Here is a 27,501-nt window from a genome sequence, read left to right as displayed (position 1 = left end):
CAGCGCGCTGCTTAAAGGGGAAATCGTGACAAAAATGTCTAAAAAATAATTATTATATTCCCATTCCCTCAACAAAAACAACAAAAAAAGTAATGACGCATGATGGGCTGTACTGTGATAAGTGCTGTGATAACCCTAACCCTAACCCTAAGCTCTGAAGTGTGTTGTTCCTCTAATACCACAGCTATTCGCCAATGCTATTTCCCCCGTCTATAGTTACATTTAATGCAAAAAACACAAAGTAAGTATCTGAAGACACTCCTGTGGTAGAAAATCTGTGGCTTAGTGGTTAGCAATTTGCCTCACACCTCCAGGGTTGGGGGTTTGATTCCTGCTGCAGCCCTGTTTGTTCAGCCCTGTTCTGCCTGTGCTGTGGGGGTTTCCTCCCCCAGTCCAAAGACATGCATGGTAGGCTAATTGGCATGTCCAAAGTGTCTGTAGTGTATGAATGGGTCTGTGAGTATATATGTGATTGTGCCCTGCGATGGCTTGGCGCCCTGCGACCCAGTAGGAAAAACAGTATAGAGCCTGAAGAAGATGGATTTATGTTAGAGCCATAACTAGTGTCAGAGCTTAATTTATTAATAGAAAATTAATCAATATCTTCTGATTGGAGGGTGGAGAAGACAACGTTGCTGTATTGTCACAAATTCCCCCTCTCAGCTCTGGTTCTGTGTTACATGTTCCCTTGGGAACTCTACATTGCGTCACGCTTGATGCTTTGGAAACACCCCTTGGTGGAAACAGTGTCTGAATACATGTAAAATCATGCCAATCTGATTGGCCTGCCTCAGTCAGGTGATGAAGTAGAAGCGTAGAAAATAGTAGAAAGTCTATATAAGGCACCCACAAACTACATCATTCAGCTTCTTTGTTTTCAGGAAGTGCATATCTATGTACTATATGTGACTGTCTGTCCTATTGTCTGTCCTATTGTTTTTCCAAAAAAGAAAAAAGTAGGAACTATGAGCAATAGGGGTTTCAGAGGTTCTGTCCCGCCATGCTCCCGTTTTCTCACGGAGCATGTCAGGCACACTTTCTGTATTAAATGATTGGGGGCAGAGCACACTAGGCAAGTCCTTGAGGGGGCTGTCTGCGTGCACTTTGAGAAATTATCCCTGAAAAAACTCCGGGCTCAGCTGGCTCTCTCATCTGCACCTTGTGGTTTGGGACCAACCGCCGTCGAGGCAGCCTGCCGGCTCAAATCATGGGGGTCTCAGATGAATCTGGAGGAAGAGCAAGAGATGGAAGAGTCCCTTTTGCTTGCTCTTTCTTCCAGTTCCGAGTCTCCAGTCGAGCGGGAGCTCGTAGTGCGATTTCTCCGCTGGGACTGGTAAATCAGAGAAATCTGAGGAGATGGAGGAGGAAGCACAACCCATGCGGCTCTCTGAATCCTATAAAGAGCTGCTAGAGGTTGTGACTAGTGCTGTGGAGAAGTTGAAAATAAAATGGCCAGCTGAGGAAGAGGTGCCTTGTGGTAGACTGGATGAGCGCTTCCTCACCAATGGTAAGAAATCCTCTCCCCGCAAGAAGCTCCCCTTTTTTCCTGAGCTCCACACCGAGGTGTGGAGATCATGGGAAAAAGCATACTCCAGTCGCGTTTTTAACCCCGCGAAGGCAAATTATGCTACCCACGTCTGCCGGGGTGTGGGAATGCATTTGAGTTTGGGTCTGCGTTACCTGAAACTGTGCTCATTATACGTGCAGTTTCAGTGTGTTATGTTCAGTTTATCGTTTGCACATTTCATTCAAGTATTGACTTGTCCCGATAACATCTGAAAATTGCACGTTCTTGCATCCATATTCCCCTCCCCTCAGCCGAGTATGTTGGGCTGTTATGAACACAATATTTCTGAGAAATATTTTTTCTCATATTTAAAGGGGGTATTTCTTACTATATGCTACCCACGCTTGCGGGCTATCTCTCTCCTAGCACGGTAGCACACTTAGAGGGGCCAGCCTTGCCTATGAAGCTGTGCAGAGTGTCCTCACAGTTTGTGGGCATGGCTTATGTGGGAGCAGCATTCTATGGCTGTGCTTCAAGCTTATCAAGCTGACCTGCTAAAAGCTCGATAGTGGCGAGGGTATTGGTTCCGAGACGTTTTCAGAGCTCTGCCGAGCCACAGATTTGTCTCTCCGTGCCATGAAGCTGCTTTGCATGATGGCTGCTTTGGTGGTTGCGGAGAGGCATCTGTGGCTTAATATGTCAGAAATAAAATAGAGAGACAAAATGTTTTTTATTGAATGCCCCTGTTTCTCCTGCTGGCTTGTTCAGCGATGCAGTAAATATTGTCATGGATAGGTTTCAAGAAGTGAAAAAAAACAGTCAGAGGCATTGAATGAATTCTTCCCTCACTGCTTCGAGCTTCGAGGACTTCGAGTAGCCCTCGGCCTGGGACTAGCACAGATATGGAGGAACAGAAAACTATTATGGCTACACGCCTCCTACTACAGAGAGGCAGGGGCCCGGGCAACTGCGATCCCAGTTCTCCAGAGGCATGAGTTTGGACCTGAGGACCGTTCTAAGCGCTAGATGGAAGAAGTAGTCCTGAGGGGCTGATAAAGTGGGGTATCTGGGACTTTGAGGTTGTGCTTGCCCCCAGTATTTCTGTAGGGCATCATCTATTCAATGAACTCCTATGTTCTTATGTCCCTGTTCAGTTAGCTGGGCAGGGTAACGAACCTATTATACTTTCACATAACAAAAAAGTCGATCTCTCCCTTGAGTCTGCTGGGGTGTGGGAATGTAGCTGAGTTTGTGTCTGCATTGCCTGAAACTGTGATCATTATATGTGCAGTTTCAGTGTGTTACGTTTAGTTTATCGTTTGCACATTCCTTTCGAGTATTGATTTGCCATGATAATATCTGAAAATCGCACATTCTTGTGTCCATATTCCACTCCCTTCAGTCGAGTCTGTTAGGGCTGGTATGAACGCACAGTATTTCGTAGTAAATATCTCTTTTCATATCAAAAAGGGGAATATTGTTGAAGACAGACATCCTACCAAGAATTCAATACTAGTACGTTTTCAGTACTAGAGCTTTGTTCACAAGGAAGTGTATACTCTCCTATGTGTCTATTCTTTTGTGGTATAAATAATGCCAGCAGAACCAGTAACTGAGGTGCTGGGATACTACAGGGGCGCATACAAGCAGATTTAGGTGGTTGTACTCGAGAGTGTGGCCTCCTCTAAGGCATTACCTGAGGGTATGCTGTAAGATGAGAGATTCTATGTTTGTTCATGAAGTGTTTTTGTGTATATATACTTCACAGACATGTGAGGTCTGTCTTTTTTGACAGACATGGTTCAGTATGGCATAGTGGGTTTTCTCATTCCCAAAGCGTCAAGCGTGAGGCAAAGTAGAGTTCCCTTGGAAAGGGAGCATCTAGGTTATGTATGTAACCCTGTTCCATGAGAAGGTAATGAGATGTTTTGTCTTGTTGGCCATACTTTGTCATGCCTGCAAATTGTGTCTTCCTTCAAACAAATAAAGCTGAATGACATAGTTTGTGGGTGACTTATATAGTCTGTGACGCGTTTCTATTTCATCACCTGACTGAGGCAGGCCAATCAGATTGGCATGATTTCACACGTATTCAGACAACGTTTCTGCCAAGGGGAATTCCCAAAGCATCAAGCATGAAGCACAAAATTGTTTTTTGTCTTTCGCAGTAATGTTTCTTGGTAAATGAGACATTTTAGCTATACTCATGTCTGATGCATGTGAATTGAAGAGGGCTTCAATTCATGGCTGAATGCATGTTGTGATGACATCACATAATGCGTCTTGGCCCAAATCTGCGAAAAATCTGTGGTAATTAAAAAAAAGGCAAGATACTCTGAATATTGCGGAGTTTGCTTGATTCTGTGTTAATTTCTGCAATGACAAAATCACAAAATCATTGAGGGACTGACTGGTATGTCCTTTGATCGTTCTCACCCATTTTCTGTTCATTTCTGATTATTTTGTGTATTTCAGCCCTGGTGATTCTTTGTCTTGGTGTAAAATCGAATCATGCTTCTTGTATTGTCCAGGCAGTAGTCCAAACCGTGGTTTCTGTGTTTCCGTGTCCATTCCGTGTATGTTGTTTTCTGTTTTCAGAGTCCTTCCTGCTTTAGACCCTTGTCTGTTTTCCCTGGTGTAATTATTTATATGCCTCATTTATTTCTGCCTGCCTGTGTTATGGCCTGCTACAGATTATGACTATGATTTTTGGCTTAACCGCAATAAAATATATGCTGATTTTACACACTTGCATCTTGCCTCATCTCATTGCATGTTACAGGTATAATTTAATATATTAATTTACTTAATACTTTCAATGACACTATTGGTGTTAATTTATGGGTTGAAAATGCAAAGTTTACTGCAATATACCGAGTTCATACCATGAATTTTTAATGCAGTTTCTCACTAAATTGTACAGTGAGAGAGAACAATCAATAATACACGCATTTTAACGTGAATTAAATTCTATTGTTAATGGTAATGAGTTTTCTCATAGCCCGCATTTTATTTTATGTATCTTTTGATTTTGGCTGTTTTCAAGTAATTGATCAGTTTAAATGAAATACCCACACTGATTCTTTACTCTTTTTTTTATTTTTAGTAAAAAAAATAATGGAACATCCTCGTCACCAATTTTTCACTGATCATGGCTGTTGATTAACAGAGCAAGCTTTTCATCATTGAACAATATCCATGGACATTTTGAGGGTTCTTTTGAAGAGAAACGGCAGATGAAAGCTCCATGTAAGTAGCTAACGTTAATCTGCCAGAGAGAAGAAAAGATCAGGGAAAATCTTTGCCATGGCGATTAAAGTGACAGTAAAAAATATTACTGTAGTGGGAAGATATAGAGAATTTCAGATAAGGATGAGGATATTTTTTAAATGTGTGAAAGTGAGAAAGGCTGGTGGCATGATACAAATCAACTGACAAAGTACACACAGTCAGCTACCTGGCAAGTTGGCACAGTACATACACTAAGTAAGGTCATCCAAGCATAACATTTCATAAGAATGTCGTATCACAAAACACATTAAAGTTTGCCTGTTGGAGTCATCACACATTTTAACGATGCACACACAAACAACAGCCTCAGGTATACGATAGCATTATTTTTTTTAGCTGCAAAATAAGTTATTGTGTAGTTTGTATTATAAAGTAATTACTGTATGTGCATTACAAAGAGAAAATGAAGAAATATGCAAGGCCAGAGATCTAACCAAGTATGCTTATGACAGCTTGGTTAGGAAGTAAAGGACATGATACTTGTTATAGATTCATTCAGGTTATAGAATCAAAAACAGTCACTATGTGGTAGAATTGAAAAGGTATGCAACTTCCAGTGCCATGTGATACTCTGCTTGCTAGGGAGACATTGCTTAAGCACAGTTACTCATTGATGGAATCAGTTGGAGCAATTGGGTGGGTGACATCAACATCAAGTATCTTAGTAAAGCGTGAGGCCTCTTAAAGAATGAAATTTATACACATTTTATACACATTATTTAGGAATATTTGCCCATATGTTTTGGCTTTAAGCTTTCACCATTGTGTAGCCATTTTTAAATGAAAGGCTGAAATGCACCACTTGACACACATAAGAGGACTTTACTTTGACTGCTTAACAAAGCAGCAGATCACCATGTGACAGTAAATAATAATAAGCAGTTTCGTCTGAAAACATGCCATTAAAGCATTACTCATCATTCCAATTATGTAATTTAACACCATAAGTGCAAGAATAGCCAATATAAAGTGTTCCACCCTTTTTATTCTCAAGACAATGGACACACATCAATGGTTAAACCATATCATCATAAACATCCATAAATTCATAAAGAATTATACCAATAATATTAGTAACAAGCCACTATAACAAGTATTGAACAGTACTGGAGGAATGGATACTGTATAAAAGGTATAAATTCATTTGTTGTCTCCATGAAAGTGGTGAAGAGTTCTGTCTAAAATTATCTGTTTAATTGGTTGAGTTTAAGTGTGAATGCCATATCATGTGATTTTCATAATTTCCATACTCATGAAACCATTCAGTTCCCCCTTGTGCCTGGTTTCATAATAGTAAAGTTTCATCACAGGATAAAGGTGATCAGTCAGAATAATTTTGTATTGATTTTCAGTGACTCTTCCCTGTAAGGGTTCAAGTAGACACAAACTATGCCAGCAAAATGTCACCCAGAGCATAGCAGAGTGACCTGTTTGTCATTAAATTTGTAACAAGGACTGTCTATTAAAAAACAAAAATTATTACAAATGTCAGCTGTTAATTTTTTAAAATCATGGCTAATTCATTTTGGACCAGGATAAAGCTGCTGCTCAAGATTAATGAATTGATGAATGAGTGACCTACCGTGATGTTGGTTTTGAAAACTTATAACAAAATATGTCTTCTATAAATTCACAGAGCATCTTTAACTGCTTGTACTTGTGTCTTATTATTCAGTTGTTCATATTAAAGCAAGTACACTCTTTGAAGTACAGTTTGAATCTAATTCCCTTAAGGCTTCTTCGGTTGTCCCGATGATTAAGCCCTTAAAGGGTCCAACAGTCGAGTGTTTCCATATCATATAGTGTTCAAAGAAATACGTTTAGATAGTGAAGAATCCTTAACTATCCAAAAAAACCTTGAGGATCCCCTGAAGGGTATTTTTTCAAAGAGTATACTATGAATTGTTGAGGGGAATTAATAGGAAAGGTACCCTGTGTTAAGTGAGTGAGAAATTTAAGTAAGGACCTGCAGATACCGTATTTCCTGAGCGTTTACGGGGTCCATTATAATGCACAGGTGCCAACAGAGCAAGATAAAGAAGTCTCATACGGTGGTTGAAACAAAACTTAAAAAAAAGAAAGACAATTATGAATTATTGAGAAATAAAACTGCACAGAGATGACTAGACCATCTGCCTCTGTGTTGCTCTCATAAAGCTTCAAAGGAAAAACTATTACGTTTATTTTGTGATTCCAAGGCTAATATATACGTTTTCCATGGCAGATATTAAAGTTTCACAGAATTTAAAGCTTGTTGTTTCTAATATTATGTTAAGGATGGGCTTATAAACACAAAATATGCATGTACAAAATATGACTAACAAGTGACTGTCTATCTATATGTGGTTCTTCAGAATTTCATCTCTTTTTCTAATCTTGCATAAAGCAAGCAAGCAAAAACTAACCTAGCATGCTTAATCTTCTCTGAGAATTCTATAATTCATTTGGTTCATACTTCTACCCTGATTTATTCCTCATGCACCTTTGTGTATAGTTGTGTTAAGATGGTGTAGAGATGGTGGGAGTCTGAAAGAAAGTGATGATAAATGTGCTCATTAGAATATAATGACCATGCTAGACAGTTCTCAGACAGGTTATATTAGCAAAATCAGCTGTATTTAAAATTTAAGCAGTATTTTATAGTATTTCCATATTAATTTATTATTATTCATTGTTATTATTATTATTTTTATTTCAGCTTTGTTGGATGTCATACTGTATGTTACTATGTAAACTTTCCCAGTGAACATGTACCCTAATTTATGTTGGTTTGGGTAAGAAGGCCACATAGAGGAAACACATAAGGTACGGTTGCTACATTCTCTGTTGTAGCTGTGTAACAAAAGGATGATTCAACAGGTTCAGAAAAAAAAATAATCTCAATTTTCGCTGTAGCACTTTAGGAGCCAACGCAACTACAGAATTTGCTCCTAATCCATTGCAATGCTCCCACTCACCATCCTACTGACTAACACCTGTTCCTCATTATATTCATTAAGACTCTGCCACACAGCTCAGACTTTGCATGATTTTGCCAGTTCAACATTGTGTATCTCTGAGTGTTTTTGGTTATTGCCCCTGTGGTTTTGTCAAAAACATTTGTTTTTGACTTTCACATTGCCCTGTTTGCCTGCCTGTTGACTGTCACCTGTCTCTGTCTTTTGCCTGCCAATTTGGATCACTGTGCTTTCATCATTGTATGCAACATTATTATTGATATGTAATACGTGTCCCATTATTATCCAAAGGTTCATACTCATAATGAAAAAAGAACTATCTATTCCTTGGAAGCTGTTCAGCAGTAGCTGATTGTTAAGACATGTTCCTAGCAAATGCTTTTGCAAATACATCTGGCACTAAATATAATTTGGCTTGACAGCCGGATTGGGAATGTGCTAAAATATATTAATAATTCATAAAACATTTGCACATTGAAGTGCAACTCAAACATTTATACCCACACCAAGAAAACAGACATATTGAAAGATTTCCTCACTTTTCCATTAAACTGCCACTTGTCTTTCCAATGACTACTGCCATCAATACTTGTCCATGGTAGTATTATTGGGTTCAGTGAAGAGACTCTGACCTTTTTGACTGATGATACACTTGTCACAGTTAAGTGGTGTGCCTGTGTCAGGAATAGAAAGAGGCAGGGTTGATAGATTAATCAGTGACAATGAAGATATAAGGCGATAACTGTTTCCCATTTAGCTTGCTCTTGGAGGCAGTCTTATTAGATGTATTTTTGAGGAGGTTCAAAAACTAAAGAAAGGTATGTATGTGGACATGATTGTAGTCCATAATCAACTCAGTGGCTTTTATACTTGCAATACAATGTGAGCAGGCACTCTGGATGTCTAGAGACTTGAGAAGGAGCCTGTAAGGTCTAAAACTTTATCGATGAAGTCCATCTCTACAGCGGCAATTATTAAAGTTATGATTCTGATTGCAATGATGCCAACGTGCATGCCACACTAGTCCCAATCACAGGGCTCAAAAATTTCTCCTGATAAAATTACATCCTGAAAGAAACAACTTTTATGATGTCGAGATATCTTGAGAAGACAACTTTTAATATGTAGAGATCACAAGAAAATTAGGTTGGGATCATGAGAAAACAGAGAGAAAAAAATAATGCATGGCCTCTTAGGGCTTTCGTACTTTATTGATCATGTGGCATTTTAGAAAAAAACAAGTTGGACTGTTTTGGGGACGAACGTTTAGGTAGAGCTGATTTTAAAGCCAACATACACCTATACTGTAGCAAAAGGCACACAAACTAACAGCCATCACAAAAAAAAAAATCATCCATTCTTTCCATTATAGAGCACAAAAACATTTTTAACATAGCCAGCCCTGGTGCATGTTTTCAAAAAAGACTTGTTTTTGGCAGTGGAAAACCCAGTGTATAAACAAAATGGAGACAACTTACCCATTTTATATGTATTTTGGACAAAACGGCATTACTTCAGTATGTGTAACAATAACATGCATGTATGCACTTATTATGGAACATACTCTGTAACTACTGTATGCATTACAAATAGGAGACAGTTTGTGGTGATGTGGTGCAAGATGGAAGAGAAATGAATTGGGGATGTCTAGAGTGGCATATCCTTTTGTTTCCTGACAAATACAGGGCTCTACGGTAACATTTTTTTAGGAGCACTTGTGCTCCTAATTACAAAAATTTAGGAGCACAGTCAAATTTAGGAGCACGGTTGAAATTTAGTGGGGTTTTTTTCTTTCTTTGAGATGGTAATGTTAATGTGCTACAATGTAACGCACAAGTAGGCATGAGAAGACTTGAGCTTGTCAATTATGACAGAATTTATTAACATAGTGTGAGCCATGACAAATTAATTTACCTTCTCACAAACTAAATTTAATATTTTCAGTTAATTTTACAGGCTGTATGCAAAAAACCAACTGTTAACCTGTTCTACCTTGTAAACAAAGGTTCAGTCTTTTGAAGTCTGCTCCTCTTAAATATATTTAAAGCTACACTATTAGCCATTTTCCAAATTCTCCAAAGCCAATTCTCAAACCACTCTGTGTATATGTCTAAATAGTCTCATATAAGATGTGATTGGGTGAGTTATCTCCAAAAATGCACATAAAAAACTTATGTGCTCAATTGAGGTGGAGATTTTTTTATACGAGAAGAAAGCATGTACCTAAACTACGATGGACACACATGTACCAAATACCGAATATTCATTGATGCGTGTCAAAATCATGTGAATCTCAAATTAGGATGAATAAGAACAAAATATTTAGCAGCACAGGAAAATTAGTCCAGAATGTAATTAGTCTACATATAAAATTAGTGAGGAATTACTGAAAACAATGAATTAATACAAAAAGAAATCAGCACAGTATGATGTCATTTGGCAATATTCTGCATCAGATCAAGGGTGGCATATTAATCAATAATGAGCTCAGATTCCTGTCTATGTGGAATTTCGCATGTTCTCCCCGTGTCTGTGCAATATCCCGTTTCCTTCAACCTACAAAAACATGCAGGTAAATGGATTAACTACACTAAATTGCCTTAATGAAAGTGTGCATGGTGCCCTGTGATAGACTGATTTCCCATCGCCACTAGCTACAGTGACTACATTTACATGCACATCAATATTCTGATATTAATTGGAATCTGGTGATATTCTAATTAATATTGAGTCATGGAAATGCAGCAATCCGATTGCCAAATTCAGATTAAGACAATATTCTGATTCCCCAAATTCGGATTCCCATCCCTGGAATATGCCTGTTTTAATTGGGAATGTATTGCAAGTAAACACCTTATTCAGAAACTCCACTGAATGGAGATATATGTGCTTGCCCAGTCCTCAAGGAATTGTGGGTGCTAACAGATGCTTAGCTGTGGGTTAGGCATTTAGGAATGGCAACTCATGCATACTTACAACAACCATGTATACAGGAATATTCCGATGCCTGTAGGCATATAAACATTGTATTCAGAATATGGTTGCAACCCGAATATAGACCTTAAACGGAATTTGATGTGCATGTAAACATAGTCACTGTCTATGTCAGTATATTGTAGTTTGTATCAAAATATAGTGAGCCTTTTAATACTTGATATACAAATGCATCAATATTTTTTTCTTACATTGTTGTTGCTGCTTAAGACCAGGAATGGCAGAGTCAAAAATTTTGTAGAGAGCAAAAAATAAAGGAACCCTGAATGAGAAGAATGACTTGGCCAAACAGGTGTCCAGATTACTGCAAGACCTTGTTTCTAAAAGCATCCACCCTTGCTATGCAATTCGTGCCAACCCTAAAAACATTTTTTTATGACTTCAAGGGTGTATTTCATGTCTTTCTGCACTCAATGTTTACTGCATGTAAAAGGCCAAAGAGGAGACAAATACATTTGGTAGGGGTTTTTTTTTCCTCAGACACGGTGGCCAAAAAAAAGGCTGATGGTGAACATTGAGTGCTTCCATCATCATTTATGACAGACAGGATTGATAGTAATGGGAACAACACTGAATCCTGTTCACAGATGTTCAACAAAGCAACACACCTGTTCATCGTTCTGTTATTCCCTCTTGTCAAGAAGATTTTGCATGTTCTCTCTGTAGATTCCTAAATATGTGAGAAATACTTAGAATGAAGGGCTGGGCTTAGAAAAGTAACAATGATGAATTATCCAAGGGAACAAAAAAGAAACAAACATTAAAAAGTAAGTAAAACTAACTGAATATTACAGGAACAGCACTTACCATGGATCTCTGACAAGGGCAAAAGGAGGATCCTTCTTACAGTGTACTGCAAATGTCTGCTACATGATCACATTTCCAAATTTAGGACTTCCTGATAATCACCAAGCAGCCTTCCTTGTTCTGTGACTGGTTTGCAGAGTTCAGGTTTGTTTTATTTTATCCATGTATTCAGTAAGTTATTCTGTCACAGTGAGGCGAAGGTAGTTGGATACACTTGTGAGCTTGTGAGTTTATTGTAAAAATCCATATAAGCAGGCAAAATAAGGGAAGTAATAAACAGGTAAACAACAATGGAGACAATGGAAGCAGAGTTGAGTACTAGACATCAAAACCATGGAAACAGTGCTCATAAATACTCGAAAAAGGGCAAAACCTTGCAATAATCTGTGTGTGAAATGATTTTTTTTATTTTCGGAGAGCAAGTATTCCTACATTTTAACTCCATTGGGCTAAAGCTGTTTGTGCACTTGACAAAACTTAACGGCAGCAGATCTTCACCTGGTAGTTGTCTTAAATACTACTGGATAAGATTACTTAACAAACATGTCAAGGAAATTAGGCTCATAATGTAGCAATATCTGATGGGAAAAGTCTTCACAACATACAGTATACATTTTCATCACACAAAAAGTTCCATGCATACTACATACCGGACACCTCATTTTAATACACACTGATTGTTTTGACCTGTATTATTGTCTTGTTATAATGCTTGTGCTACACAAATTGCAAATAGATCACATGACCATAATTCATATTTAGACTATACCTGTGCTAGGAACTGAATAACTTACCTAAACCCCACCAGACATGTCACTTCTCTGACAATTAATTTTAAATGTTGTATACATTTTATTGTTCTGCATTTTAAATTCGACCAAATTTGGTTTTGTTTTCAGTGGGATATGATAAAGACATCTTCCTGGAGTGTATTTATGCTGAAGGTATAGTGCAAAACCTCTTTTCCCAAAGGATATAATAAAATCTTTACCAAAGTGTCAATTTAGATGGGATATACACACAGATAAGCCAAAACATTGTGACCACTCACAGATGACATGAATATTATTGAATATTGTTGATCTCATAGACGGTAAGTGAACAGTTGGTTCTCATATGGGTAGTCATGAAGACCTGACCAACTTTGACAAGGGCCAAATCGAGCCTGGGGCCAGATGACTGGGTCAGAGCATCTCAGAAATGGTGAGGCTCCTGGGCAGCAGTGGTGAGTATCTACCAACAGTAGACCGAGGAGAGACAAACCCTCAACTGGCGCAGGGTTTTGGGCTCCCAAGGGTAATTGATGCATGAGGGCAGCAAATGATATCCTGTCTGGTCCGAACCAACAGAAGGGCTACTGTGTCACAGTAAATTTTACTGATGGTTATGGGAGGAATGTGTCACACCATACAGTGCATCACACCCTGCTGTATATGGGGCTTTGTAGTCACACACTGGTCTGGGTGCCCATGGTAATGATGAAGAGTTCAAGAGTGTTGCCCTGGCCTCCAAATCTCCAGATCTCAATACAAGAATCTGTGGAATATGGGTGAACATGTCTGATCCATAGCGGCTCCACTTCTCAACTTACAAGACTTAAAGAATCTACTGCTAATGTCTTTCATGCCAGATACCATGGGGCATCTTTGAAAAAGCATATTAGGCAGGTGGTCAGAATGTTTTTACTTATTGCTGTGTATAAATTAACTATATTACTGGTAATTTTATGGAAGGTACAATTTGGTGTAATTCATAAAATATCATCTAAAATCTAAAAGACTAAAATCCCAGAGATACCTCCCCATGTAAAACTAGTCCAAAATTTAAATGGGGCTTAACATAGCCTGTATTGTCTGTATTGGCTATTTAGCATCTTCCACGTTGCTTGACATGTTTAAATGCGATGGCATTGTTAAATATTAAAATCTGTGCCCATTTTTCAATGTGACATTAGAATTATTGACACTAAGCCCATCCACAAATATTTTGAGATAGACACTAGTAATGGAACATTTCTTTTGTTTGAGCTCGGACATGACCTTATTAAGTGACAATACATTTTAAGATTATGATTTTTATCAAATTTGCTCTTTAAAGGACCTTTAAGATTTAGCAGATGGGAATGAATTTGACTTAAAAAGGGAATGCGCCAAAATCAAGGTGTAAAACAGTTTCATAATTAAGAATTTATTTTATTTAAAACAAAACAAAACAAAAAAAAACAAAACTTTTTTTTTAGGTGAAAATAAAAAAACTTTTTATAGGTGACACTTCAGACTTATGCTTGAGTTTCAACTTGCAGACTGAAGACAGGACATCCTTCTTTAGGATTGTATGTTAAAGAGCAGAATTCATGTTTCCCTCAATTATTGCAAGTTGCCCAGGTCCTGAAGCAGCAAAGCATCCCCACACCATCACACTTCCAATACCATGCTTGACCGTAGGTATGATGTTCTTTATGTGAAATTCTGTGTTTGGTTTACACCAGATGTAAGGGGACCCCTGTCTTCCAAACACTTCCACTTTCAACTCATCCATCCACAGAACATTCTCGAAAAATGTTTGAGGATTATCAAGGTGTGTTTTGGCAAAATTCAGATGAGACTTAATGTTCTTCTGGGTTAGCAGTGGTTTTCACCTCGCCACTCTTCCATGGATGCCATTTTTGCCCAGTGTCTTTCTGATAGTGGAGTCATGAACAGTGACCTTTACTGATGCAAGAGAGGCCTGTAGTTCCTTTGATGTTGTCCTTGGCTCTTTTGTGCCTTCCTGGATAAGTAGTTGCTGTGCTCTTGGAGGAATTCTGGCATCTTTTACGTGCTGAGTTTTTTCATTTGGAGATACCGGCTCTCACTGTGGTCCTTTGAGATCCCAGAGCCTTTTAAATAGTTTTGTAACCCTTCACAGACTGATGTATTTCAGTCACCTTCATCATTTATGGAATTTCTTTCAACTTTGGCATAGTGTGTTACTGGGTAAGACCTTTTAACCAACTTCATGCTGTTGAAAAATTTAAGGGTTGATTTGATTGAAAAGCAGTTGCAGTCATCAGGCCTGGTTGTGTCTAGTCCATCTGAACCCCATTTTGAATGCAGTTCCATAGATTTGGGGAATTAGTAACTACGGTAGCAAATACATTTTCACACAGGCCCATTTGGTATTGAATAACTTTTTCGGTTCAGTAAATAACTATCATTTAAAACTGTATTTTGTGCTTACTCGGGTTGTCTTTGTTTTATCTTAGATTTTGTTTTAATTTCTGAAACAATTAAACAAAACCACAGAAGAAATAAATACTTTTTTTAAAAACTGTATGTAGTTCTCGTCAAGTACTGCAGAAACATTATGTTCTATATATCCATTAAGACATTCCTGTTAGTATAAATAATTAATTAAATGTTTGATAAAAATATTATATTGTGCCACATACACTATATGGCCAAACGTATGTGGACACCTGACCATCACACCTGTATATGGGCCATCTCCAACTGTTCCCACAAAATGATAAGCACACAATTGTCTAGAATGTCTTTGTATGCTGTGGTATTAAGATTTCCCTTCACTAGAACTAAGGGGCCTAGGACAAAACTTTCCATCATGACAATGCCCCTGTGCACAAAGTGAGGTCTATGAAGACATGGTTTTCCAAGGTTGGTGTGGAAGAACTCGAGTTCCCCAAGCCTGACCTCAGCCCCAATGAACACCTTTGGCATAAATTGGAGTGCCGACTACACACCAGACCTTCTCACTTGACATCAGTGCTCAACCTCACTAATGCTCTGTGCCTGAAAGCACAAATCCCCACAGCAATCTAGTGGAAAAGCTTTCCAGAATAGTGGAGGTGATTGTAACAGCAAAGGGGGACTAAATCTGGAATTGGATGTTCAAAAAGCACATATAAGTGTAACGGTCAGGCGTCCACCAACATTTAGCCATACACTATTTTGAGATCATGTTGCACTTTAATTGCACATAGGTGGACTCCATTCAACTTGTTATATGACTTTGAAGCAGATTGGTTGCCACAGAACTCATTTTCCTGTGCACTTTAATATTAGGGGCTATTTTGTGTTCAGTGAGGGTGAATAATAATCTGGCAATTTCACTATGAGTTTACAATCACATGACTATTTCTACACCGCTACTTCTTTTTAATAAGATCATCTACGTAAATGTGTATCTGGGCGCAAGATATGAGCTAATATTGTATACAGGATAAACAGTGGTAGATGAGTAAACAGCGAGTGGTAATAGCATCATTAAGGCAGGCTGATGTGATCAGGAGTGGCAAGGTTAATCACCGAACTAATTACAGGCAGGGGAGAGGGATTAAATACAGCCTGCTGTGTGCTTGACACACATACTTAAGAGAATTCTAGACAGAGAGCAGAGGGAAATATTAAGGGGAATACATTTGGACCGTTATAATTTCTGAGTAATCAAAAGATTATGTGCACACACAGAAATACACACACACACACACATACCAGTGGGCAGTGTCACACCAGTTTCCCTAACTTTGTGATAGTCACTTCCGGTTTTGTTTAATGCACCACTTCTAGTCTGTTTGTCATTATCTATTTAGAGATTCCTTATTATTCATTCTTGGTTTGTATGCTTTGCACTCCGTCATGGTTTCCCTAACATGGCTTAATTACTTCCTGGTTTGGTCACTCTACCACCCCAGTCTTTTTTCTTCCGTATCTGATTTCATTATTATGACTAATTCTGCTCTGCTCTTCACCCTATCACCTGTATGTCCCCTAGTTATCCCACTGTCACAATTCGAGGTTGAGCCAGAAGCAGGTGCAGATAATGACCTTTATTGAAGCTACGTACTGAGAAACAAAGACGCTAAGACAACTTGACAAAACGCTGTGGCATGAAACAAAACACTGAGTCATAAACAACATGAATCTAGGACTACTAGGCCTAATACTGTGGCAACACTAAACATAAACTAACAAGCTCACGAAACATGGAACGCAGCGGTCTAAGACAACGAAACACAAGCACATAGTGCAGACCAGGACTATATATACACGAGTGCTCATTAACCAAAACGTGAATCAGGTGCAGGTGGTCATGTGACAACTAGAGCAGTGCAGTGGCTGATGGGAAGGGGAGTCCAGAGTTTCTTGATACGTGACACCCACTTTGTCATTAGTCCTTATACCCTGCTAGTTATTTAGTGTGTATATACAGCCAGGTCATAAATATTTGGACATTGACAACATTATTTTTATTTTAGCTGTCTACTAAAGTATATTGGATTTGTTAAATCAAAGTGCAGACTTTATTTCTATATGAGCCAAACCCCTCCATGCACCCCACTGCCCCCCCTTGTTAGGGTCCAAAAGTAATTGGACAAAAGAACAATCATATATATATATATATATATATATATATATATATATATATATATATATATATATATATTTACTGCAGCTGTCTTTACTTTTGCTTGTGCTGTTTTGCCTTCAGCAAGTGAAATGCATTATCAGTTATATTCAGGTCAGTTTATTGACTTGGTCATTGCAAATCATTCCACTTCTTTGTCTTAATAAAGTCTTGTCTTGCTTTCGAAGTATGCTTCAGATCATCCTCATTCATCTGTACTGTGTAGCAACATCCAAAGAGTTTTGAAGCATTTGGCCAAATCTGAGCAGATGATATAGACCTTTACACTGTCAGCAGTTACATCATCAATAAATACAAGGGAATCATTTCCACTGCCAGCCGTACACTCCCACACCATTAGATGAAGGTTGAGGATGTTGTTTCAGAACTACTTTGGTGTTTGTTGATTTTTTTTTTTTTTTTTGTCAAACTCTAATCTGGTTTTCCTGATTTTAAGGCTTGGATTATGTCTTGTGATAAGCCCTATGTATCTAGTCTGGTGAGGGCTTCTCTTGATTGGTGACTTTGACACAGATACCCTTACCTCTTCGAAGGTGCTCTTGATCTGGCCAACTGTTGTTCTTAGGGAGTTTTTCCTTGCCACCGTCGCCAATGTATGAATAAATTCATACATTTAAAAGATATATATTGAATGTATTTATTTCTGTAAAGCTTCTTTGTGAAAATATACATCGTTAAAAGCACTATACAATTAATATTTTATCGAATTGAACTTATGGACCTGACTATATATCCCTTGCCTGTCCTAGCCATGTGTGACTTTGCCTGTAGATTGTTTGACGGTGCCTTGTCTGTTGTTTTTTAGCCCATGTTTATTTTAATTCTTTCTGATTTATATAAAGTTTAGTTTTGTTTTTCACTCTTCAGTCCCAAATGTTTCATGTATTCTACTTCATCTCTGTCAAGTAAACCTGGAAAGTCTCCTTGTTAGTTCCATCTCTTGAACCTGTTTCAATGTGACAATGTGACTGACAGAGAAAGTCATTGCCGCTCCCCAACCAAAGTGCCATAACACAGCTGAAACTTACTGAATAATTTACAATGAATCTAAAGCCCATCTAACTGACATAGAGCAATTTATCAGCCCATAGGAGGTGGACAGGCAGAGAGGGGGGAAAAGGGACAGATTAAAAAAAAGATCAGTTAAAAGATGCTGTTCCATATTCGAGTACTGAATTATTCAAAATGTCAAATCAATCAAAAAGGCCTGAGAAAGGATGGCCTCAGTATTGGCTTGTTTTAAGGTGACATGGTGAAAAGGAAGAGGAAGAAAAGGAAGTGAGGATACTGGGATGGAGGAAAAAGAAAATGGACTTGTGTCTTTCAAATGATCTAATTACCCTTAATAAATGTGGCATTTGGGGTGGTTAAAGGTGTATAAATATAGTGTGGTGTTAATACTGTACGATTTATTAACACTGAGAGAGACTCAGTGAACTGTGACAGAGTACACAAAATAAATACCACCAAAGACTAGGTATAATATTTGTGGAAATCAATTTCTACCAGTTAAAAAAAATTATAAGTTTTAGTAATTAGCAGATTTATAAGTTTCTCAAAAGTAGATTAACATATAATTATCACTATAAATATTTACTGCACAATCTCACCTGAAATGCTATACCATGCACATTATTTTGTACTCATGTTGTAATTTAACCTGGCAAAATTTACTGCTGTTATACTTGGCGTGCAATTCCACGTACAATTTTTCACTTTACTATGACTATGGACCATTGAAATGTGGTTTTGTTGGTCTGTCCTTCTCATTACTTGCTGTGTTACAGTAGTATATTATACTACGTAGGTAGGTAATTTTGGCTGGTGCATCACAAACATGATTGTGTTCTTAAGAGGTCATTAGACGTGAGGTATGTTGTCAAACTGATAACTTTCAGAATCCTTTTATGTCTGTAAATTAATCTCTATATAACTTCACACCTTGGTTTGTTTACTTGTAAATTGCTTTGGTAAATCACACGGGTATTTCCTGCAGAGTGTGTAGTTAATTTCAGTTAATATCTGTAATATCAGAATCCTAATAAACACATTAATCATAAATGCACAGTCCAACTGTTTCTAGACTTAAGCGATAGAAAACAGCAGTAGCTCACAAATGGACACTATTTCTGTTTGAATATGACTTAATTAGAGATGAGGAAAACACATGTGCACAAATGCACACAACATATTTACTTTGTAGTACACAAAGAATTTTCAGAGAGTGGTAAACAGGTCCACATCTTTGTCTGAATATTCAGTTTTATAATTTTAATTACAATTGCTGTAGTTGTAATTCCAAATCCCATCCCTGTCAGGGACGTGCTGTGAGGCCTTTAAGCAAGGCCATCTCAAGTGGTGTGCTGGACCCACGGTGCTATTTTTCTTGCAGAGGCAAGGCTGAGGGAATATGGTTTATTATCAAAAAATATCTCACACTGCCCCAGAAAAATGGTTGAATGACCACTGAATCAAGCTTATGACTGCACAATCCAGAAGCCTGAAGGATCTAAAGAGATTCTGTATTTGGGACTGGTCTCAGATTCCTTCCTTTATTCTCCAAGCATTACAGGAGAAGACTCAGTGCTGTTATGTTAGAAAGGTTGCACATTGTACTAAATGCAGCGGTGCCAGTAATTGACATATGAATATTTTTTGTTTGTTTTTTTATTTTTAACATTTTAATAAATGTTCTTCAATAAAACATTACAGTTCTCTCATATTTTTAGTGTGAGGGTTAAGCTAACTAACCAAAAACAATTTTTAACCAATTGTTACCAAGCATGCCAATATTTCTGGGGCTGACTCCATATATAAGCTATATGATAGCATAGCAAATTAAACAATTCATAAATACTTAATAACTCAAATTGCTGTAGATGTTTTCCAAGAATTTTACTGTTGTTGCTGTCTACAACTGGGGGGGGCACACCTCACCTCATTGTTTTATTTGTCATCTGGCAGAGCACATTCATTAGTGATTAATCTAAAATGACTAAAAGTGACCTGTTTCTAAAAACATTTGTTAGAGTTCTTAGAACATCCATCTCTCACTATAATTATAGCTGGTGGATAGTCAACATGGCCCTCATGCTCAGACTTTTAAGTTTATTTGGAAAAAAAATGGAAAAATAATCATATAACATTTTTTCTTGTATAAACTTGGCAAACAGGAAAGTAGAAGGATTGTTTGCTTTTGCCTACATGGTCTCACAGTGGCTTTTGAACCAATGGTTAATTTGATAGATCCCTATGCGCTATTATGTACTGTAAATACGGTGCAAATAAAGATGTTTCAGGAAAAACTGACCACTGTATGAAAAGCGTGTTTATTGATAAGCTGTCAAAAAACAATCATTAGGTGAATAAATAGTCAAACGGTAATGTAATTATTATCTATGCTGCCTAATTTGCAAGTTTTGCAGAGATCTTATTAAAAGGTAAATTGCCCCATCAATATTTCTGTCAAGTCACCCATCATGAGAACAGTTGTGATTAATAGTAGTTAATGTCTATAGAACTGTGGCAGAATAGAGTTTATTTGTATGAATAAGGGAAATAATATCTTTAATTTAAGTTGTCTGTCATAATCCCTTATTTCAGGCCTTATAGAACAATTGAAAATATTAAAATTTTCATATACATATCATATTACAATTGCATAATTCAAAAAATTGCTCTCAAGTGCTATCATTATAATCCTGGGGGCTGTGGTATTTTTAAAACATCACGCAAGAGTAAAAGAAGATAAATCACTGTAGAAATTTAAGATATTCCCTAAAACAGTGAACGAGCAAGGAATAAAATGTCTGGGTTACGCATGTAACCCTGTTCCCTGAGAAGGGAACGAGACGTTGCGTTAGCTGAACGCTGTGGGAAGTGGCCTCTCACGTGACCGTTATCTGAAGTTTGTGTAACATCATGCCTATTTATAGGCCTGCCTTGATCAGGTGACGTGGCAATTAAGCGCGTCGCGTGAGATATAAACGACACCTGTGAACCGCGCCGTCAGCCTCTATTATCTGAAGTGAAGATGCAATTCACAGGCATGCCCCAGTATGACAAAGCTGCGCAACTTCTTGTTCCCTTCTAAGGGAACAGGGTTACATGCGTAACCCAGATGTTCCCTTTCAAAGGGAACTCCATGTTGCATTAGCTGAACGCTGTGGGAACGAGAATACCCACTCCGTCATACTGAGGGTACGGCCTGTTCAAAAAGATCCGAGCTCAAGGGTCAGTGCCAGACACTCAAGCCCCGGGCCAGAATGTATATCCAGGCTGTAAAATCAAATGAATGTGTGCGGCGTAGACCACCCCGCCACAGCACACACATCCTGTAAGGATACCCCTTTGGACCAAGCCTTCGAGGAGGCGACCCCCCTAGTGGAATGAGCCCTTATGCCCAGAGGCGTAGCGAGACCGCACACCTCATAAGCGGTAGAGATTTCTTCCACTATCCTATTAGAGATGTGCTGCTTCAACACAGCATCACCTTTACTGTTGCCGCCAAAGCCAACCAGTAGCTGCTCTGACTTACGCCATTGGACAGAGCGGTGGACGTAAGTACAGAGAGTCCTTACTGGACACAGTCGGTGCAATTTCTCTTGTTCCAGCATGAGGAACGGATGAAGGCAGAAGCCTGCAACACTACTGGCTGGGCAGCAGATGTAGGCCCTTTAGGAATATAATCCGGTCTAGGATACAGGAAGGCCTTGGCTAATCCAGGGGTAAAATCAAGGCAGGAAGGGCCAGCAGAAGAGCTTGTAGATCTCCCACTCGTTTGAGAGATGTCAGGGCCAGCAGAAGAGCTACCTTTAGAGTCAGAAGCTTCTCAGAGGCTGACTTTAAGGGCTCAAATGGGGCCCATGACAGACTTTCCAGGACCACAGAAAGGTCCAAGGAAGGTATGTGTGGTCTGCAGATGGGCCTCAGCCGCCTGGCACCACACATAAACCTCAAAGTTAGAGAATGTTGCCCCACAGAGGCTCCTTCAGTAGGGGCATGGCTGGCTGAAATGGTGGCCACGTAGACCCTGATTGTTGAAGGAGGCAAATCCGCTAAGAAACGTCCTTGTAAGAACTCCAGGACTGTAGCTATTGCGCAGTTCACTGTGTCTAGCTGACGTTCCTCACACCACGCGACAAAAAGTCGCCACTTGAGCGCATACAATTTCTTTGTGGATGGTGTTCTAGCATTCTACATGGTCTCTACAACCTCAGTTGTGAGACCAGAATCTATGAGCTGGTGCCCCTCAGGGGCCAGACCTGCAGTTTCCATAGTTACGGCCTAGGGTGATAAATCAGCCCTCCGGCTTGAGACAGTAGATCCCTGCATATGGGAATCTCCGAAGGAGTGCTGTCTAGCAGGGATATAGTCTCTGAGAACCATATTCGAGCTGGCCAGTAAGGTGCTACTAGCAGCATACATGGATAGTCATGGTGAACTCTCGCTAGAACTTGTGGGAGTAGAGCGATCGGGGAAAAGCATATAGATGTGACCTTGGCCACATGTGCACCATGGCATTCCAGCCCTAATGGTGGGGGAGGAGTGAGGGTAAACCACAGTGGGCAGTGTGTTGTCTCCTCAGAGGCGAACACATCCACTTCCGTTTGGCCAAACCTCTGCCATATAGACTTCACCACTTGTGGACGGAGCCACCAATCCCTGCACCTCAGCCGCTGCCTCAACAGGATGTCTGCCCCCACATTCCAGTTGCCCAGAATGTACATTGCACTCACTGACAAAAACTTTCCCTCTGCCCAGAGAAGAATTAGTTGCACCTGTCTGAACAGGGGGCATGAACATAATCCTCCTTGGTGGTCGATATATGAGACCACCGCTGTGTTGTCTGTCAACACATGGTGACCTCTCAATTGAGGAAGAAAGAATTTAAGTACTAGAAATATGGCCCGCAATTCTAGGCAATTTATATGCCACTCCAGATGAGGGCTGCTCCAGAGACCGTGAGGGAGGTGTCTGTCATTACCGTCTTGCAATAAGGAGACACCCCTAGAGTGTGACTCAAGGCTAGAAACCAGGGACACTTCCAAATTGTCAGAGCACGTAGGCATCGCCGTGTGACACTGATTACTCAGATGAAACCTCGACTTTTCAGCCTCCACTGAAATGGTTTCCTGTGCAATAGGCCCAAAGGTATGACGTTGGCTGCTGCTTCCATAAGCTCCAACAGTCTCTCAGAGAGACTGGAGAGGATGCCAAGATACAGCTTTATCTTGCTCAGTGTTGATAGGATTGACCCTATGCATGTTGGGGATAGAAACCCCCTCATTGTAGTGAATCCTTATAACCCCTAGAAAAGTTGTCCACTACACTGGAGAAAGCATACTTTTCTGAGGTTCAACCTGAGCCCCAAGCTCTTCATGTGGGTGAGAACAACATCTCAATTTTGAACCTCCAGTTCCCTGGATCATGCTAGAATTAACCAGTCATCCAGGCAGTTTAGTACACGGGTGCCCTGGAGTCACAATGGAGCCAGAATGACATCCATTTACTTTGTGAAGGTGCGAGGGGATAAAGCTAGCCCAAAGGGAAGAACTTGATATTGGTATGTGTTGCCTCCAAACGCAAACCTCAGGAACTTCCTGTGACTGGGCAATATTTCTATGTGGAAATATGCACCTGTTAGATCTATCGTCACAAACCAGTCCTCAAACTGAATCTGTGGAACGATAAGTTTGGGCATCAGCATCTTGAACCTATATGTCTGAAGAGTACAGTTCAGATGATGCAGATCTAAAATTGGCCACATACTCCTGTTTTTTTGCGGACCAGGAAATAGCGGCTGTAAAAACCTCCCTCCCTCATGGAAAGGGGTACATGTTCTGTGGCCCCTTTGTCCAAGAGGGATCTTACTTCCTGCACTACCGTCGGGCTCTGAATTGTGCTGACTACTGTGGTGAGCACACCTCTGAACCAGGGGGACGAGCTCTGAACTGGACCTGGTAACCCTTTTCTACGGTAGACAGAACCCATGGAGAAACATTTGGCAGTAGTTTCCACACTGCCAGACAGTCTCTTAGTGACGTTAACTTTTCCACATTCTATTGGAGGGAAAGCATCAGACTTTCGTTGCCCTGTGACAGCTTGCTGACCGGAGAACACTGAAAACTTGGGACAGCCTTGGCTAGGGGAGGTCCTACAGTAGCACTGGGGGCTAACTGCCTTAACAACCTCATGTCCCCTGATACGTCCTTCCATGGCCCCTCATGACCGCTACTCCTTTGTCTGCTTGGCCTTTATGACCATTCCCAGATCAGGCCTAGTAGCAGGGCGCGATTGTGGCCACCCGGTTCCCCTGGCTGTCTGCGGGGGGAGGCGGGCTGCCATACTTGCCTTCTGTGCCGCCTTCGCACTAGTGCTGGCCCGGGCTACACTCGTGGATGAATGACTCATGGTGAACTCGACACAACAGGGAAGGAAATGGCTGAATGCCACCGTATGTCAAGCTCACTCAGCAGGTCTCCTTGGTAGGCCTGCAACACCTCCATTGTCTGCAGTGACCCACAAGCAAGACTCACTACTACATAGGCCTTGCCCACCAATGCTACGGTGGCCTTACATGGTTTGGATGGCAAAGCCGGCCCCCCTAAATTACCTGCCGTCTATGGAGAGAGGTAGCTCACAAGCACCTCCTCTACCGTCAGCATAGCTAAATAGCCATGCGTTCATTCCCCACAATGGCCGAATAATCAGACATAGCGGGGTTATAAATGCGGCTTATGCATGGTTTTCCCCCAGAAGCATCATATTTTGTCATGCGCTTCTGGAAAAAAGGGGAGTTTTCTACAGTTTGAGAGATTTATTTTCACTGGGGAAAAAAAGCTCATCCAGCATTAGTAATCACTTCAAGCAGCTCTTTATATGCTGCTCTCAGTTTTTAGCACACCATTCTGGCTCCTCGGAGTCAGAGAGGAATTTTTTGAGTGTGTTTGTGGTTTTTTTTTTTTTTTTTTGGGATTTCCATAGTGGAAGGAGGAGTCGCGATGCGATCTCAAAAATTCACCAGAGGGCCGGACCCGGAAGACAAAGCAAGAGATAGAGCAGCACTCCTTTCCAGCTCCTCTTCAAGATCCATACATGATCCCCTGGACCTGAGACGGCTGGCTGCCTCAGCAGCGGCCGGCCCAGAACTCACTTCAGCTGAGAAGAGAGTGAGTCGTGAGCGGAGCTGCCTAATTGTAAGGCATTCACAATGCGCACAGTCAGACCTCTCGAGGTCTGCCGTGGCGTGCTCCTACCCTAGACACTTCACACAGAAAGTGTGCATTCCTCCCCGTGATGAAACGGGAGCAAGGCGTATTCCTGAATTCTCTCACTCATACTTTTCTCCCTTATTTTTAAAGGGACAGAAAAGAAAAAAGATTTTTCTTTTGCTTTTTTTTTTCTTTGGAAAAGATAGAGAGGAAATTAGTCTTTTTGCGAGCGTTACACAAACGACCGACATTCAGTTAATATATTAATGTGTTAATTATTAATTCATTATGTATTAATTATGTATTATGTATTAATATTAATATGTAGATAATAAGACTGACAGCGCAGTTCACAGGTGTCATTTCTATATTGGGCGACGTGCTTAATTGCCATGTCACCTAATCACGGAGGGCCTATAAATAGGCATGATGTTACACAAGCTTCAGATACCTGTCACGCGTGAGGGCGCTTCCCACAGCATTCAGCTAATGCAACGTGGAGTTGAAGGGAACACTTGGTGGTGGTGGTGGGGTGCTGTTATAGTAAATCAGTCCACACCAGAGTGGTGCATTGTGGCTTGAAGCAAAGTATAGTTACTGCCCAAAAGTGCATTATGTACAGTATTGTGCAAACATCTTAGGCACATGCAAAGAAATGCTGTAGAGCAAAGATGCCAAAAATAATTTAATTAAATGTTTCTACATTTAAAAAGTACTATAAAGAGCAATAAACAGTAATAAATGAAACAAAGACAATATTCAATGTGATGAACCTGAAAAAAAGTAGTCAAAGGTACATTGTGTGCAGTTTTATGAAGAAATTAGCTGTAAGTTTTACTGAGCATCTTGCAGAACCAGCCACAGTTCTTCTGGAGACTTTGACTGTCACACGTGCTTCTTATTTTTGCAGCAAAACACAGCAGCCTTCATTATGCTTTTTGTCTGAAAAGTGGTCTCTTGCATAATATGCTGCTTTTCTTTACTGACATACAAACGTAATGACATGAAAATTTTAATTTTGTGCTAGAAAACTATGTTTGGAAATCTAAAATGTTTTTGTACTGACTCGATAATGTAGAAGTCATAAAATAAAAATCTATAACAAAGTTTGTACTAAAAATATAGGGTACCTAAGATTTTGCACAGTACTGTACATCTCAAATTGTATTTTTGTTTTTTTCCCCTTCTTATATCACAGTGATTTGCCAATGATTACAATTTTAGTTTATGAATGAATCGCTAGTTACATTTATTGTTATGGAAAATAAATTAGTACCTGTTATCACTTATGTATAGCTTTAAATAGTCATTTCCCTCACCAGCCTCTTTTTTTTCTCTGTCTTAAGGATTATAAGACAAAAAAAAATACTGCTTGTCATGTTACTGACAAAAAGCAATTTCAGAATGCTTGCTGACTTTTGCAAAGCACTGACACTGGAGACTTCTTTCAAAAACCATACATAAATCTATTATTAGTTAGCACATTGCACCTCCAGGGTTGGGGGTTTGATTCCCGTCTCTGACCATCCGTAATTTGGGAATGTGTATGTGATTGTGCCCTGCGATGGGTTGGCACCCTGTCCAGGGTGTCCCCCTGCCTTGTGCCCCGGTTTCCCTGGAATAGGCTCTTCGTGACCCTGTGTAGGATAAGTGGTACTGAAAATGGATGGATAGATGGAGATTCATAGATAGAGAGATAGATAGATAGATAGATAGATAGATAGAAGCTGTTTATGCACACTCTTTACAGTGTGGGAGTTCGGCCGTTTTACAAAATACTGTATGCCTTGTAGTAATTCCTGGCCGAGTTCAAACACAGGCCAACGCTGTTGCCTGAACAGAATAACGATGTTTCTATTTCTTATGTAACACACTTCCTCTGCTGTTTAGCTGCATCTGAGCCTAAGTATACTCCAGATTCAGATGCTAGTAAGGGATGAGGAGATCGAAAGTTGTCTGGACTTACATTGGGTTCTTTCTTTGCCAACTGACCAGAAATGGTCAACATGCTCTCTGTGCATTATAACTACTTGTTAGAATTACTGTAATTGCCTTCATTGGGCTTATTGGTTAAAGCCTTACAAAATCATGAGTATTTACAAAACCCAACCAGTTTTCACTCTTATTAAAATATCACCTTGCATCACTACAGCTACACTGGCTACCAGAGTCAACCCTCCTCTATTAAAAAACTGTTGCTTATGACTTTTAAAGCATTGCTCCCTTTTCAGGGCTTTTCCTTCACTAAACCTCGATATGTACTCTTCGGTCATGTGACACTGCAGTCTACACCCTGAAAATCCTACCT

General features: G+C 39.7%; 1 protein-coding gene across 2 annotated transcripts in view; it reads left to right on the top strand.

Annotated features, from left to right (window-relative positions):
• fibcd1b (fibrinogen C domain containing 1b) overlaps window positions 1-27,501 on the top strand; it is a 170,441-nt gene that overhangs the window by 46,700 nt on the left and 96,240 nt on the right. The window contains exon 2 of one of the 2 annotated variants that reach the window (XM_053617681.1): window positions 12,456-12,500. The exons of the other annotated variant lie outside the window; for it this stretch is intronic. Within the exon in view, the coding sequence (XP_053473656.1) occupies window positions 12,456-12,500 (45 nt within the window). The remainder of the gene's footprint in view (window positions 1-12,455; window positions 12,501-27,501) is intronic. 2 annotated transcript variants of the gene reach the window in all.

Source organism: Ictalurus furcatus, chromosome 28 (genome assembly GCF_023375685.1).
Source record: "Ictalurus furcatus strain D&B chromosome 28, Billie_1.0, whole genome shotgun sequence".
Lineage (NCBI taxonomy): Eukaryota > Metazoa > Chordata > Actinopteri > Siluriformes > Ictaluridae > Ictalurus > Ictalurus furcatus.
This window is presented reverse-complemented; position numbering and strand designations above follow the sequence as displayed.